Source organism: Diachasmimorpha longicaudata, chromosome 8 (assembly GCF_034640455.1).
Source record: "Diachasmimorpha longicaudata isolate KC_UGA_2023 chromosome 8, iyDiaLong2, whole genome shotgun sequence".
NCBI classification, from domain to species: Eukaryota; Metazoa; Arthropoda; class Insecta; order Hymenoptera; family Braconidae; genus Diachasmimorpha; species Diachasmimorpha longicaudata.
Genome location: NC_087232.1, coordinates 7,365,076 through 7,380,405, shown reverse-complemented (window position 1 = coordinate 7,380,405; position 15,330 = coordinate 7,365,076). Strand labels below are relative to the sequence as shown.

The following is a 15,330-nucleotide window of genomic DNA, read 5'->3' as shown; positions in this document are numbered from 1 at the left end:
GTAGGTGACTTTCTCGATTTCACCGTAAAAATTTCGCTGATAACACGTTAACAAACGGAGGAATCCTAGGAAAACGCGTGCGCAATTGAGTCCAATGGTTTTAAAGATTTCTCGGCGGGTCGATCCGTCATTGGCCTGAAGCATCGCGGAGGCGCCCATCGCTTCCCCGGTCAGATGGTGAAAAAGAGAGAGGGAGAGAGGATGTGTTGAACCTTCGTATTGTAACCCGCAGTATTCAGTGGTGTGCAGAGGTGGACGAACATGAGGTATTTTTTTTTCCACTGGAAAACGTCAATCATAAAGAATCGTGAGCTACTGTCTGATCTCCATCTGTCTCATCTTGACTCTCTTTCAGATTGCGGCGGTTCGAGGGCTGATTAGAACGGTCCTTGCCAGGGCTTGAGCTTGTAGTAATCGCACCACCGGATATATTGGGTGTTCTCTGACAGTGCCACGTACAATTGGCCCATAAACCAGGGTCAGAAGTTCTTTACCTGCTGGTCGTCCCAGGGAATAGCACTGGGAGAGAAGCTGAGATGAGTAAACGAATGATGACGGTAAATCCTTATTTCGAACCCTTAAGGTCCACTGATGGGATTATGGATTAGTATTAAAGTGTGAATTATTTTGGTCATTGACAAGTTCAGATGTTGATTGTTCTAGACAATTAACATGACGAAGTTTTTGACATTGACTTTGAAAAAATTATGGGATCTTGTTTATTTATGTTTTTTTAGAATTTACTGTGAGATGTTTGAAATCCAGGGTTCGAAATGCCGAAATTCTTTATCTGTTGATTTATTTCAATCATTACGATAACATTGCAGCTAGAAAAGTGTATAGAAATCCTAATGATAGTCATTCTTAATGTTTCACATCCTTCATCTAGTCATTATTTTTATCTTTAATCATTAAAGACTGGAGACATGGAAAAATACCTAATTTTGAATAAATATTTTTTCCTGTTGACATTAAATGATCGATGCACTGATCATCAAATCAGATTTGACGATACGATTACAATGAGGCTCGTTCCATGGACGTTCAAAGGTTTTTTTAACGCAAAAGAGTAAAGGGGGTATTTGTTCAGCCTCGAAAAAACATTATCAAGCCAATCTCGAGATAACGAACATTTAAGGAAAATTATAAACTGCAAAAATAAGTGTTCCTTATCGCAGACATGTGCCAACGTCTCTGTGCAAGCCCACCATGTATCGCGAGCCAAACGAGGACAAACTTTGGGGAAATTACGAGGCTTCCGGGGATGCACCGTCTGGCTCACTGGGCTCTCCGGTGCTGGCAAGACCTCGATAGCATTTCAGGTAAAAAAACATCTCCAGGACTTCAACTATTTCCGCCTAATTGGGTGGTTTTTTCAAAGATGACTCCTCAACACGGTTGAGAATTTTTTACGTCCAAGAAGTCTTTGGAGGTAAAATTCAAATTATAAACATCTAAACTCTCAGGTGGAGGCGATCCTAGTAGAGCGCGGGATAGCAGCCTACGGTTTGGACGGTGACAACGTGCGAACCGGTCTGAACTCGAACCTGGGCTTCACCCGGGAGGACCGCAAAGAAAACATCCGTCGTGTGGCAGAGGTGGCCAAGCTCTTCGCCGACAGTGGCCAGATAGTCCTTTGCAGCTTCGTCTCCCCTTACGAGGAGGACCGCCAGACAGCCCGGAGAATCCACAAGGACTTCGACCTCCCCTTCTTCGAGGTCTTCGTCGACACACCTCTGGACGTCTGCGAGGCACGGGACACAAAGGGCCTCTACAAGAAGGCACGTCAGGGCGCAATCAAAGGGTTCACTGGTATAGATCAGCTCTACGAGCGTCCCCTGCACTCTGATCTCGTCGTCACCACTGAGAACTGCACCCTAGAGGAGTCAGCGACGATGGTTATAGATCTCCTTGAGAGGAAACACATAATTCCTGTCGCTCCCAAGGCTGATTCCCTCATTAAGGAGCTCTTCGTCCCAGACGCGAGGATTGTCACTGCTAAAGCAGAGGCGGAAACACTTTCCTCCGTTGACATCACCGAAATTGACGTCCAGTGGCTGCAAATACTTGCGGAGGGCTGGGCTACCCCGTTGACGGGATTCATGAGGGAAGATCAATACCTTCAGGTAATTTTCTGGTTTTATTCACTACCAGGCGATGCTTAGCATCCAAACCATAGCAATGATAATATTCACTGAAAAAATGGGGGCGGGGAGGGAGAGGGGGGTGTACCCAACAAATAATTATTAATTGAATCTGGACTGGTTTGCACTTGTCTCCGTAATTTAAGATTATTAATCGGAAGAATCCCGAACTAGCTCGAGACAGTCGACCAGGATATCCTGGAAGTTATTTGCCCTTCAAACAGATTCTGCGCCAGTTTTCACCGAACGTCGTGATTTTGTCGATTACTGGGATACTTTCCCTATTACAGACTCAACATCTGAGATGCTTGATAGCCGATGGAAATGAGATAAACCAATCCGTCCCCATAGTCCTAGCAGTGACGACTGTCGACAAGAACAGACTGGAGGGGCACTCGGCAGTAGCACTGAGATACAAGAAAGATCTCCTGGCAATCCTGCGGAGACCGGAGTTTTTCGCTCACAGGAAGGAGGAGAGATGCTGCAGGCAGTTTGGTACGAACGACATGAGACATCCTTATGTGAAGATGATCCACGACTCCGGGGATTGGTTGATGGGTGGGGATGTCGAAGTGCTGGAGAGAATCAAATGGAAGGACGGCTTGGACGACTACAGGCTGACACCCAACGAGATCAGGGAGAGGTGCAGAGCCATGAAGGCTGATGCTGTCTTCGCTTTTCAACTGAGGAATCCCATTCACAACGGGCATGCATTACTCATGCAGGTAAAATTCACATTCATCATGTCCTGGGAAAATTTTCCAGACCTTAAGAGGATTAAATTCGTGAATTCTTCCTTCCATTATTCCATTTAGGACACGAGACAACGTTTGTTGGGAGAAAGAGGATTCAAAAATCCAGTTCTATTGTTGCACCCGCTGGGAGGGTGGACGAAGGACGACGACGTACCTCTGCCAACGCGAATGAACCAACATAAAGCAGTTCTCGAAGAGGGAATTTTAGATAAAAATTCTACACTTCTAGCTATATTTCCTAGCCCAATGATGTATGCTGGACCAGTCGAGGTACAGTTTTAGGTGGACAAGAAAATTCCTTAGCTCATGGATCGTGTTCCCCGCAGGTTCAGTGGCACGCGAAAGCGAGGATGAACGCAGGTGCTAATTTCTACATTGTGGGGAGAGATCCTGCCGGTATTCCTCATCCCAATAAGGACTCAACTCCCGATGGAAATCTCTACGACCCAACGCATGGGGCTAGGGTACTGTCAATGGCCCGGGGACTCCAGAATCTTGAGATAATTCCCTTCAAAGTTGCGGCTTATGATACGAAAAATAAGAAAATGGACTTTTTCGATCCAGAGAGGAAACAGGATTTTGATTTCATCTCTGGGACGAGAATGAGAGGTACTGTATGGCCATAGAGTGGTTGAGGCAATTGGGATCGCATGTCAATAAATGGAACTAAATATCCGCTGAATATTCGTCAAACCAGCGATTTGGCACATGATTTTCTTGCGTGATGTATCATTCATCGTTTCGATTTCTTTTCAATTTGTGATTTTCCTTTCAGCACTAGCCAGAGCCGGCCAAGCACCACCGGATGGTTTCATGGCACCCGGAGCATGGCAAGTCCTCGTGAACTATTACCAAGGTGGAAACCAAAACGAATGAAGCATAATCCCTTAAATTTTTACCGCAATCCGACAAATAAATATAATGAATTCCAAAGTGAAGTGGTGAAACAAAAACACATCACACATTATTGATGATCAAATTATATTGATATCGAATGATTCTAGGGGAAAATGTCCAATACATATTTCGTGGAAAATCTCATCACCGGCAAAAAATATTTTATCGCACTTTCTCGTCGGAGGAGCGTTTCACGAAACAATTTTTTATGTTTCATCGCTTCACAGCCTAATCATCAATTGCAAAGCATTTTAATTGATTTAACATTCCAAAACTGTACATACCGACCACTTGGCAATATTCTCCAGAATCTTGTACCTCATACTGTGGTACAATGCAATATCAAATATTATTTTTAAAAAGAGGGATTTATATATTTTATAGAGTTTGATATATGATCGAAAAAATTATTTTCTCTTGAAATTGTAATTGAAAAATCATGTGGCGTTAAATATTTATTACACCGACATGTGCCCGGAGTGAATAATTACCTGAGAGAAGAATAAGTAGATTGAAGGAAGAAAAAGAAAATTTATTGAGATTAAAGTATCTAATTAATTTAATTTTCATGCGGAAGTGAAGCGTCGATTTGTGATGAGATGAATGACTTTGTTAAAATCATCTTCGTCTTATTACATCTTCAATCTTCACTTCAATTTCGTTAGTAATTATTTGAGAAATAGATCACTAAAAAACAACAATCTGCAATAAAAAGGCACTTACAATATTTAAAATATTTTATTACCATAGTAAAATGTTAAAGTACACATTAATAATTAAACGATACTTGACAAAAATAGAATACCCCATTATACTTTTTTTTAATATACATCCCTTTCAACAATCTTCCCATCGCTCATTATTTATTTATCATAAGTGCTTATGTATTTGAACCTAAAGAATGACTGAAATACAAGCTTGTTGTACTTTGATTGCAATCAGTTGTATTCTCTACCTCATCTCTCACCTTTTACAAATCAAATAACTTGAATATTGTAGGTCATAAAGGGTACGACTATATTTTCTCGTGATGAATTCAATAAAATAAAATGTGAAAACATAAGATCAATAAGATCAATCAACTGATCAACTAAACATGAATCAATATTTGTCATTCCAAACAAAGCAATGTGCAATCCGGATGTATTTGACCCCAAAGATTAAATCAATATCAGCTTCTGATATTTAGTTGCTGTTTTCGAATTTTGGTTGAATTTCATTTTTCCAATAAAAGCATTAGTAATAACCCGAAAGCCATACAATAAATCATATTTCCATGGATCCATTTTGTCGGAAAACAATTACATTCATTTTTTTTATTTAAGAAGCAATGGAACTGACTATTGACGTAAAACATAAATTTGAAGTTTTTTTTGTGAGACAACTAAAACCCAAATTTATAAATCCTAAATAATCCTGACCAACAGACTCACGTCAATTACGAAAAATCTGGAAACTCAATTGCCACCCCGGTGGTAATTTTATTATTTGTTAATTCACCTCCAAATCTCCTTTTTTCGATACTAACATTTGTTTCCAAAAACCAGCCGTAAAAGATTTTCTAGAAAAAAATTCCCACCATCATCAAAATATTCGGAAAATCAGATAATTTTTATTGTGAGCTCCAAAAAGTTCAGATGTGGTCTTAAAACATCATCAATCACCACACGACCTTAACTGAATGATCAACGACTTCCCAACACTCCCTCACAAGCACGACACTTCCCCTATCGCTACAGCTTCCCCAGCTATCCATTATTATACATGATAGACGCAGTGGCAAGATTGACCTCAGCTCCGGCCTCGGAGAGATCTGGCAGCGATAACATAACAGGAATGACCTGAATTTTTCCATCGTCATCCTGCTGCTGTATATGCACAACAGTACCAGCCTGTAGTATCTGACTGGTCATGATCTCATCAGTGATCATCTCAGCGCCCTCAATATTCTCGGCAGTCACCTCCTCCGTATAAACAGTGGCATCCTCCATGCTCATGATGACCTCAGCAGCCTCAGAATCCTCCCTGGAGGTCTCCTCGTACTCCTGCTGGTACTCCTGGCCATACTGTCCCTCGATCTCCTGCGCCTCGAACTTGACAATCTGGTCCTCAGTATCGAACTCCTCTCCCTCTTCAAACTCCTCCTCCTCCCCAAGTTCCCCCTCGATCTCGAACTGCTCCTGATCCATCTCCAATTCGATCTCTTGCTCCTCGGAGGTGTCCTCCTCGCCATCAGGCTCGCCATCGCCCTTCTTCACGTTCCTCCCACTGACAATCCTCTTGAATCCAGATCCTCCCAAGCTCTCGTGCCTTCTCTCATGCTTGTTCTTATCCCCGAGGTACTTGAACCGTTGCTTACAAACGATGCAGGAGTAAGGTCGCTCATTGGTGTGAGTCCTCTCGTGACAGACAAGCGCGGACACCTGTTTGCATCGCCAGGGGCAGTACCTGCACTGCAGAGGTCGTTCATCGCTGTGTCTGTTCTGATGATGCTTGATCAATTGAATCTTCGTCTTCAGATTGAAGCCACAAATCTCACAGGTGAAGGGCCTGTCCTCAGAGTGCGATATCATATGTGTCTTCAGCCTTAGTTGATTGACAAAACGCTTCGGGCAATGGGGACAGGTTAGTGTACCCTCCAGCCGGTTGTGCGTCACCATCATGTGATGCCTGAGCCTCACCTCAGACGTGAATGTCTCCACGCAATCGAGACACTTCACGGGATTTTTCTCCATATGCGTATTCTTGATATGTGTCCTGAGAATCATCTCTGTCTTGAATGTCTTCAAGCAGTGATTGCAAGTGACTCGTTTTTTGTCCCCCACCTTGTCCCCATCATCCTTGGAAGCACCAGGAGTCGTCTGATTGTGTATGTGCGACATATGCCACTCCAGCGATCGCGTTGACAGCATAGATCTGTTACAAATCTGGCAGGTGTACTGTTTTCCATCCTTGTGAACCCGGTTTCTGTGTATGACCAGCATCGAGTGATTTGGAAATTTCTCCGAGCATATCTGGCAAGAGCACTCCTTCAACGCCCTGCTGTCTGTCTTCTGGTGGACCCTCAGGTGGAGCCGCAAGCCGTCTCTCCTATTGAAGCCCACCCCGCAGGTGTCACAACGGTACTGCCTCTGGTCCTCGTGAATTCTCACGTGCTGCTTCAATGTCGACGTGTTCTTAAACATTTTGTCGCAGTGAGGACATTGCATTGTGTAAGCCTTGTGTGTATACATGTGCTTCGAGAGACTGTAAAAAGGCACCATCTTGTGGCAGACAGGGCAGTCCCTCTTATTGCCTGTTGGCTGATGCTTCCTTATTCTGTGATGTCTCAATGACGCTGGATTCTTGAAATCAGCCCCGCAATCCTCACACAGGTACGCCCTCATCGTCGTGTGCACCGATTTCAGATGAAAGCTCAATTTCTGCTTGAAAGCGAACTTCTTGTCGCACTTTGGACACTCGAAGATCTTCTCCCAGCTCATGTGCTGGGTCTTGATGTGCTGGTCAAGGGTACCCTGGTGCTTAAACTTCTCCCCGCAGATGTCGCACAGCTGTCCATAAATAGCGTCGCAGTGTTTTTGCTCGTGCTGCCTCTTCTTCCCTCTGGACTCCAGCATCAAATCGCAATACTTGCAGATGAGTTTCTTTATGCAAGTGACATTGTGCGACCTTTTGCTCTTATTCGTGTAGGACTCCTCACCGCAGTCCTCACAGAAGTAGTGGATCTTGTAGTCGTGTGTCTTCAAATGATCCTCGAGGGTGTCGGAAGAGAGAAACGTCTGCGTACAGTAATCGCAGTCGAAGAGATCAACCTCCATCAGTCCTTCAGCAGACGTGTCCTCGTTGGTAAAATCGAAGAACTTCTTGTTGGCATCTGTCATACTTCTCCCCTCGTAGAGCGATATTATGTCCTCGTCCTTGAGTTTTGTTATGACGATCTTCCTCTGTCTAAGGTACTCCTGAAAGTCCTGCAGATTCTTCTCCCTTTCCCCGAGGATTCTCGTCAACTTCTCCAGATTTCCTTCCGTATAGGAGGCGTTCAGTTGCTCCTGGAGGGCGGCCTTTTTCGCCTTTGCCTCCTCCCATCTTCGCTTCAGTCTCGCAAACTTCGCCAGATACTCCTTAGTCGATACAGGACGATTCTCATCTGTCTCAGTGGAACTGTACGTCCTGAACTTGATCTTCTCCTTGGCCTCGCCATTGCCGATCTCATGCTTCCCCTCCTCTGTCTCAGAAAGACTCTGCACTGGATTCACAAATCTCACAGTACCATCCTCGACCTTAAGGGCATTTGGCAAACTTGCTCTGCCCCCCAGGATCTGCTCTCGCTTCTTCTTGTACTGTTCAATCTGCTGTTCGATGATTTTAGAACTCTCAGATTGGTCGGATGACTCTGTGGCTTTAAAGGGCATTGCTCTCAGGAGTTTCTCAACTGTCTTCAGAGGCTTTCCATCGAAGGGCTTCTTCAGGATTATTGGCCTGTGCTCGTCCTTTTTGTCTCCGTTTTTGTCCATCTTCTTGACCTTAACAAGAAGAAGTTCATTCGGCTTCGGCCCTTTCACAGTCACGTACATCACACCCTCTTCACCTGCAGGTGACACGTTCAGGGGGTTTCCCATCAACTTCTGAAGCTTCGGCTCCTTCAGAGATTTTTTGGGTGTCTCAGTCTCCGACATGCTCTGTGAGTCCAATGAATCCTTGCCTAAACTGGCTTTTCTCTTTAGTACCTTCCTCGGGGAGTTCTTTCCACCTTCCTCATTAGTTTTCTCCCCTTGCTTCGGCTGATCCTTTAGCTCCTCCATATCAGTTGCTGGGTGGGAGTGGGGATTGACCTTTATATACGTATTCAGAGCTGTGTCGAACTGGTAGACTGCCTCAGACTTCTTTTCGGGTTTCGCAGGGCCTGACGACGAATCTGAAGGGTTCTCGGGCGCTTTAGGTTCTTCGGGGGATTCACCGGGCGGTTCTAGTGAGTCGTTGTCCATGACGGAGTCCTCAGGATCAAATTCCTCGATGGATTCGTTATCAGAGGTGGGAGCAGGGGATGGAAGAGCAGGAGGGTCCGGTGAACTTGGGGGATCATCAGGCACCTCTATAGACAGCTCAATCGATGTGTCCACAGGCAGATCAATTGATTCCGCGCGAGGCAAATCGATGGACACCTCAACACCTTGTTCTTTAGGTTCTTGAACAATTGCCTCTTTATGTAACTGAACAGTTATATCCTCAGATATCCGGCCAGGTGCCTCTTTATGGATCTGAGCAGGCGACTCGTTCCGCACTTGCTCGGGCGAATTTTTTTGCTTCTGATCAGACGAATCTTTTCGCGTCTGATTAGCTGAATCCTTCAGGGCCTGAATAGGAGAGTTTTTTTTTACCTGAACAGTCGACTCTTTAAGTGCCAGAACAGGTGTATCTTTCCGCACCTGAACAGGTGCGCTGACTACTTTGATTGTCTCGACTAGCTTTACCGGTTCAATTGGAGTCTTCTTCTTGGGACTGTCAGGAATTGTTGCAACTCTGGACTTATCTTCATTCCAGGAAGTGCCCGCCAGAGACCTTAACTTGACCTGCGCCTTCTTTATCTGCATGAAGAACTTGTAGCTCATCTTTAGATCGCAGATGCAGTCCATGCACATTTGGGTGGAGAGACCATCATGCTGGTCGATCTCCTCCAGGTGCTTCATCTGCTGGTTGAGGCGCATCTGGAGGCCTTTCTCACCGAATATATCCACTAAAGGAATTTTCAAACCGGCACAGGTGCGACAGTAATTTTTCAATTGATGTCTGTCCTTCGGGGTCGGTGCCAGCTTTGATAGTTCATTCAGGGATTTTACCTCGGGGGCGAAGAGCCTCACCTTGGGAGTTATTTTCCTCAGGTCGTTCAGGGTCTTTATTTGCGGGGGAGCCTTACCCGGTGAGACGTGTGTGTCACTGTAGCTGTGGTCACCTTTAGTTGGTGGAATCGACGTTGATGAGGGGGTTGAACGTTTGTAGGTGTATTTCACTGGTGGCTTGGTATCTGGAGAGGGAACATGGTGAAGTTAGCTTTGAGAGGGGTTGAAGAAACGTTTGTTCTTGGTGAATTTTTGGAGGATTAGAATACAGTTAAAATTATGGAATTTTCATTTATTTTTTGGACACAAACTACTGATAAATGTAATAATTAGGAAAGCAAATGGAACAAAAGGTAATTGGCTATAAACAAAAAATGAATAAAAATAGTTCTCGAAATATTTATTCCACTTGAAAAAATAGTTCCTTTGGATCAACTGAGCAGTGATATAATAATGATATTAATAATGCTCTACATAAGAAAGTGTTTTTCGGAAACGTATGTCAATTTAGGAACTTTCACCAGACAACTTGTCGAAATGACAGTCGAAACATTAATTTATTGACTAAAAATAATCATAAATACATATTTACCTGCTGAAACATTCCCATATATCTCCTTACTCCTCCTCAAGCTCCCCTTAGCCCCACCAATTTCTACATTATCATCGATGGAATAAATCACACATTTCTCAGTCTCCTCCCTCGAATTTTCATTATTCTTGTCACCAATAAATATCATAGTCTCAGTTTGGTCACTCATGTTCCTCGGCGAATGGGGTTAATTCAAATCACTCGTTTATTATCACAATTGGAAAAAAAATCACTTCCCGAGTAATGGAGTATTTTTCAAAAATCCCCCGAATCAGGGCCTCAGTCGTGTTTTTTTATTTTCACGTGTGACCCAAAACATGCCTGTTATTTTGAAAAAAAGTATCTTTGATCACCTATCAACACCATAGATGTGAAATAGAGGAATTAGGTGGCTCACTATACAGATGGCGCGTGTTCCAAATGGCCTCTTGTACGTTTTCGTGGTTTCAGGATGTTGCGAACGACTTTCTACACATTTCATGACTTGCCCATTGAATAAAGAGAATAACACTAAGAATGGCGATAGTGAGACGACGAGAGTAGTTGGGGGGAGAACTTTCGGGGCGAATTGAGCACTAGAGTGGTTTTACTGAGAGATTTTCGCGGATGTTTGGAGTATTGAGGGCTGTTTGGCCGTCCACTGGACTTTCAACATGCTTTTGATGGGAGAGACGCGTCGAAACATTAAGATGGCTGCAGTGGGACGACGCGTTGGGGCGATTGTCGCAATGGCGACCTAGAGATTGGAATTTTTTAGGCGTTTTTAAAAATTTCCAGGAAATTCCGAGAAAATCGGGTTTACAATTTTTCCAGGGGATTTTTACAGCGTTTCAGGGATTTCGCAAAGTTTTTATGAGGATGACAGGGGATGACGTCACAGCTGGTCGACCAATGAAATCGAGGAAACGGTCTGAGGAGCGGGAATTTCGAATTGGTGTTGCTAGAGATGGACGTACACTTTTTGTGGCGGATTGTTTACGGTGTTGGCCTCTTTGGAGACGAGTGCCCGTGAGGTTATTCACGAAGGAAAATAGTTGGGAACGCTCTTGACAAAAGGATTTTTTTCCTTTTTCGGGTAAAAAAAATGTCTTAATGAGCAGGTAAAGCAAAGCGTTGCGGTCTTGAGGTAAATAAACAGTACTCCACGTACTCACCTCACTCAGGACTCCACAATTCAATTAACTTTGCAAAAAAATCCGTTGTGCACTGTTTATTTCGATCAAACACACAGAAGTCACTGGAACCGGCAGCTCCCGCCAATTCATCTCCAACAATGGCGACTAGTTCCCCACCCCTTCCCCGAAATTCGCACAACTGAATTATATAAATTTTACATTCGTGTGTAGACAGCCGACCAGTAATTGTTTTTTGCAAAATGAACTAATTTCATAATATTTCCATAGCGAATTTCCATACGAATAACACATTGAATTGAAAAAAATAACGACCTGAAAATTTACTTCAAAATATCTGTTTTACCGACAGCCAATAATACCATACGCCATCTTTAACCCAACCAAAAATTATCCATTCCTAAGCACGGTATTATTCCACGTTAAAATCCACTCGATAATCCCATCTCATAGTTTATTTCCGATAAAAAAAACTCATGAAGTGAATAAAATAATTTCAGTTGAGACAGAAAAGTCAGTTGAAGTTACCAGTGCCGTATACATGGTGACAGCAATAATAAATTGTTGATTATTGTTTTATCTGGAGAAGTTGTTAGTGAGTAATAATGATTCTGCTGGAGATTAACAATAGGATACTAGAAGAGACATTACAAACAAAAATAAAAAATTCATTATCGGGGTGAGTGCTTTATTTTTCACTCCATCAATTCGCATTTTCGTTATTTTGTTTGATTAGTGAATGATTTTGAAAGGCATTTGGGAGCAAGTCAACTGGCCGGGATATCATTTCCCTAGCTGGGCGTTGTCTGACTTTTTTTTATCGGTTAATGCCAGAGTTTGTTGTTTAAATGTGTCATCGAGTCTTGCAGACTGCTAGGGATGACTAATTTTGTATCAGCGGGAGGACGTGGCTGTGGTTGCAATCGAGGGACAACTGACGTTAGATTGCGGATTTGAGAGGGGTTTAACCTCAATCCACGGGCCTCGAACCGGTTCAACCATGAGGAGTTGCAGATATTTTACTTTCAATATTTTAAATGAACTTTTCAGCATCTCACTGTTCTCGTGACCAGAAATCTCTATTTTTTAAAGGTTAAAGAAGAGTTTCTGAACTCTTCGTGTCATAAATTTCAACTCTGTCGTTCTTCAATTTCTTCAATCTCCAATTATTATTTCTTATCAATTTCCCTCACATGGATTATTCAACTTTTCTGTCACAGTCATTGCTGAACAGATTAAAAATATGATTTTCAATTCACTGAGTCCTACGAGGGGAACAAGTTCGCTGGCATTCCCATATCAATTGCAGATTGAACTAGATCTATCACCCCCTGCCCCTTGTGATAATGAATTAATGATTTTATCAAGTCTCAAGGGGACGTGAGGTTCGTGCTGATGATTGCTACTATCGTAATCATAAAAAATGAGTTATCCCTGAGATAAATATCCCCAGCGAATAATTTCTGAAATTAGTTCGTCCCCAACTTCACTCTCTATCGACTTGCGAGAGTCAGCAGTTGATTAGAATTGTCTTTATAGATTCATTTTAATTGTTATGACTCTGCAGGCATAAACCCGAGTCTACAGATGTCATAATAGCAGACTTCGATGGAGCTCTCTTCCACATGTCCAATCCCAATGGGGATAAGTCAAAACTTAGAGTAAGTAAATCCCCATATTACTGATCTGTGATGATTCCAGTCGTGTTCAGAAGTTTTCTTGCTTTCAGATAAGTATTTCGCTCAAATTCTATGGGCAACTGAGAGAATATGGGGCTGATGACTTGCTCAAACGTGAATATGGAGCTTATCTGGTGGAGCCAGAATCAGGTAAATTAATTTTCCTGTCTTTTGGCGTTTCTTTATATTCAAAACTTCGTCAAGACCACGATTTTACGTTTTCTTTCATTTCATCAACAAAAAGTACGTGGGAGATAAGCTTCACGTTTTATCTCACACTCTTTTATCTACAGGATACAATGTCTCTGTGCAAGTGGACTTGGAAAATTTAGAAGAGGACTGGGAATCCCTCGTCAAGAAAGTTGGTCTTCTCAAGAGGCACTGTTTCGCAAGTGTCTTTGAAAAATACTTCGATTTCCAGGAGAAATATGTTGACAACCCGGAGCAGTGTCCGAAGAGGGCAGTCATTCACTATCGAGACCAGGAAACAATGTAAATCTCAAGACCTGACCGTTCAACCAGCTGCTGATTTCATTGTCTTATGTTTAAAAATTTTTCGGTGCAGATATGTCGAGGCGAAGAGTGATCGTGTCACAGTGGTCTTTAGCACGATATTTAAAGACGAGGATGACATGGTCATCGGGAAAATGTTTCTGCAGGAGCTAAAGGAGGGGAGGAGAGCCAGTCACACGGCGCCTCAGGTGCTTTTCAATCATCGAGAGCCACCCATTGAGCTTCAAGACTGTGATGCTGCTGTTGGAGACAGTATCGGATACGTTACATTCGGTAAATAATTTTTTTTATTAATTTTATGTTTCAGAAAAAATTCAACTGGGTTTTATTTATTTATTTTCTTCAATATGATTTTCCTTTAGGTAATTGAATGAATAACTTGATTAATTTATTCATCTCCACGAATTTGTTGCATTTCAGTCCTTTTTCCCCGACACACGAACAGAGAATGCCGAGACAACACAATCGATCTAATCCATATGTTCAGAAATTACCTGCATTACCACATTAAATGCAGTAAGGTATACATTCACTCTCGAATGCGAACCAAAACCACTGATTTTCTGAAGGTCCTTAACCGGGCGAGATCGGCATCAAAGAGCACCGAGAAGAAAACAATAACGGGTCGAACATTTATACGAAAGGAGTGAAAATATTCTAGCAATCAGGCATTCTGAATCGATAAAAGAACAAAAACTGCTGAATTAATTATAAAAACTGGAGATTGAGGAGTTCGTCTGGCATTTGGGAGGATTGAGCCAGCTGGGGGTGAGTGATGTGTCCCCCAGTGGAAGGATCTATCTTGTTATTCGAGAGAATCTATTGTCGAGTGGGTCATAGGAACTAGGCTAAGGGAAGAATCAATTTTACTCCAAAAACAATTTCAAAGTAACAGAGAACGTTAGGACATTCGTCATTTTCAACGATACAGGCATTATTTTATTAATTTCCTTCGATTGTTCTTTAGATTTCGCACATTCATGTCGTATACTTACGTTTAGGGAGATCATGAGTCATATATAATTGGAGATAAGGATGAATAATCAAAAATTAATTTTAATCTCGTCTATTTTTCGATGAAGCGATGAAAACTGGAATACTACCCTCGCTTTTTGAATTTATCTCGACATGGGGTGGACTGAGGGGAAAATGTGACAGATTGAATTTTGTGGGGAAAATTTCTTGTGACATTTTCTCATAGACCGCCATATTGTTGAAATAATCCAGTTTTGATGGGAGTGCAGTTTATTTCGTCCCTTCATTAACGAATCAGAGAACCTCAGGAGCTGAACCACTAGTGCCAGATTCTCATTGAATTCGCTCAAGAACTTTTGTACACCTGATGTTTCAAGACTCCTCTTATTGTCCACCAGTATTGTCAAATGCATTTCAAGGAAACAATCCAAATCCGCTGATATACTCAATATTGTTTAAACGTATTCAATTATTGTGCGATGAAATACAGCTGGCTTCCACTCCTGTATCGTGGCGATATGAATGTAATAACGGGTTCGAATTTAATTGTAATAAAATTCTTAAAACACTTTTAACTCGATACTAAGAGATATAAGGATGAGGAGTGAGTTAATACGAGATAGACCTTGTTAACGAAGTGACACAATTTTACGTCATAGCCACGAACCATAGAATATTGTTTTTGTAACAAATGAGTATTTTTATTTCCAATCTTTACTTATTATAAGATAATAAAAAAGGATTAAAACATTATACGTGACGTTAGTCATTCGAATTTTCCTGTTTCCAAATCAAAAACTGTCGG

At 42.3% G+C, this 15,330-nt stretch overlaps 3 protein-coding genes across 4 annotated transcripts; 2 read left to right on the top strand and 1 right to left on the bottom strand.

Annotated features, from left to right (window-relative positions):
* Positions 1 to 119: 119 nt before the first annotated feature.
* Positions 120 to 4,312, top strand: LOC135165271 (bifunctional 3'-phosphoadenosine 5'-phosphosulfate synthase). Its single transcript, XM_064126404.1, has 8 exons — positions 120 to 266; positions 356 to 557; positions 1,179 to 1,322; positions 1,467 to 2,126; positions 2,435 to 2,869; positions 2,960 to 3,169; positions 3,226 to 3,508; positions 3,675 to 4,312. The coding sequence occupies exons 2-8, from the start codon at positions 537 to 539 to the stop codon at positions 3,773 to 3,775; spliced, it is 1,854 nt and encodes a 617-aa protein (XP_063982474.1). The 5' UTR covers positions 120 to 266; positions 356 to 536; the 3' UTR covers positions 3,776 to 4,312.
* A 207-nt stretch (positions 4,313 to 4,519) lies between these two features.
* On the bottom strand, positions 4,520 to 10,995 carry LOC135165267 (uncharacterized). Its single transcript, XM_064126395.1, has 2 exons — positions 10,226 to 10,995; positions 4,520 to 9,818 (listed from the first exon to the last, which is right to left on the bottom strand). The coding sequence occupies exons 1-2, from the start codon at positions 10,392 to 10,394 to the stop codon at positions 5,545 to 5,547; spliced, it is 4,443 nt and encodes a 1,480-aa protein (XP_063982465.1). The 5' UTR covers positions 10,395 to 10,995; the 3' UTR covers positions 4,520 to 5,544.
* Positions 10,996 to 11,746: 751 nt separating this feature from the next.
* Positions 11,747 to 15,278, top strand: LOC135165282 (probable actin-related protein 2/3 complex subunit 2). 2 transcript variants are annotated; one of them, XM_064126414.1, is made up of 6 exons: positions 11,747 to 12,037; positions 12,926 to 13,019; positions 13,088 to 13,187; positions 13,331 to 13,529; positions 13,603 to 13,823; positions 13,971 to 15,278. In XM_064126414.1, exons 1-6 carry the CDS (start codon positions 11,964 to 11,966, stop codon positions 14,198 to 14,200), a joined length of 918 nt encoding a protein of 305 aa, XP_063982484.1. In that variant the 5' UTR covers positions 11,747 to 11,963; the 3' UTR covers positions 14,201 to 15,278. The 2 variants fall into 2 exon arrangements, with proteins under 2 accessions (XP_063982484.1, XP_063982485.1); XM_064126415.1 differs by lacking the exon at positions 11,747 to 12,037 and having other exon boundaries at positions 12,921 to 13,019; positions 13,297 to 13,529.
* Positions 15,279 to 15,330: the final 52 nt, after the last annotated feature.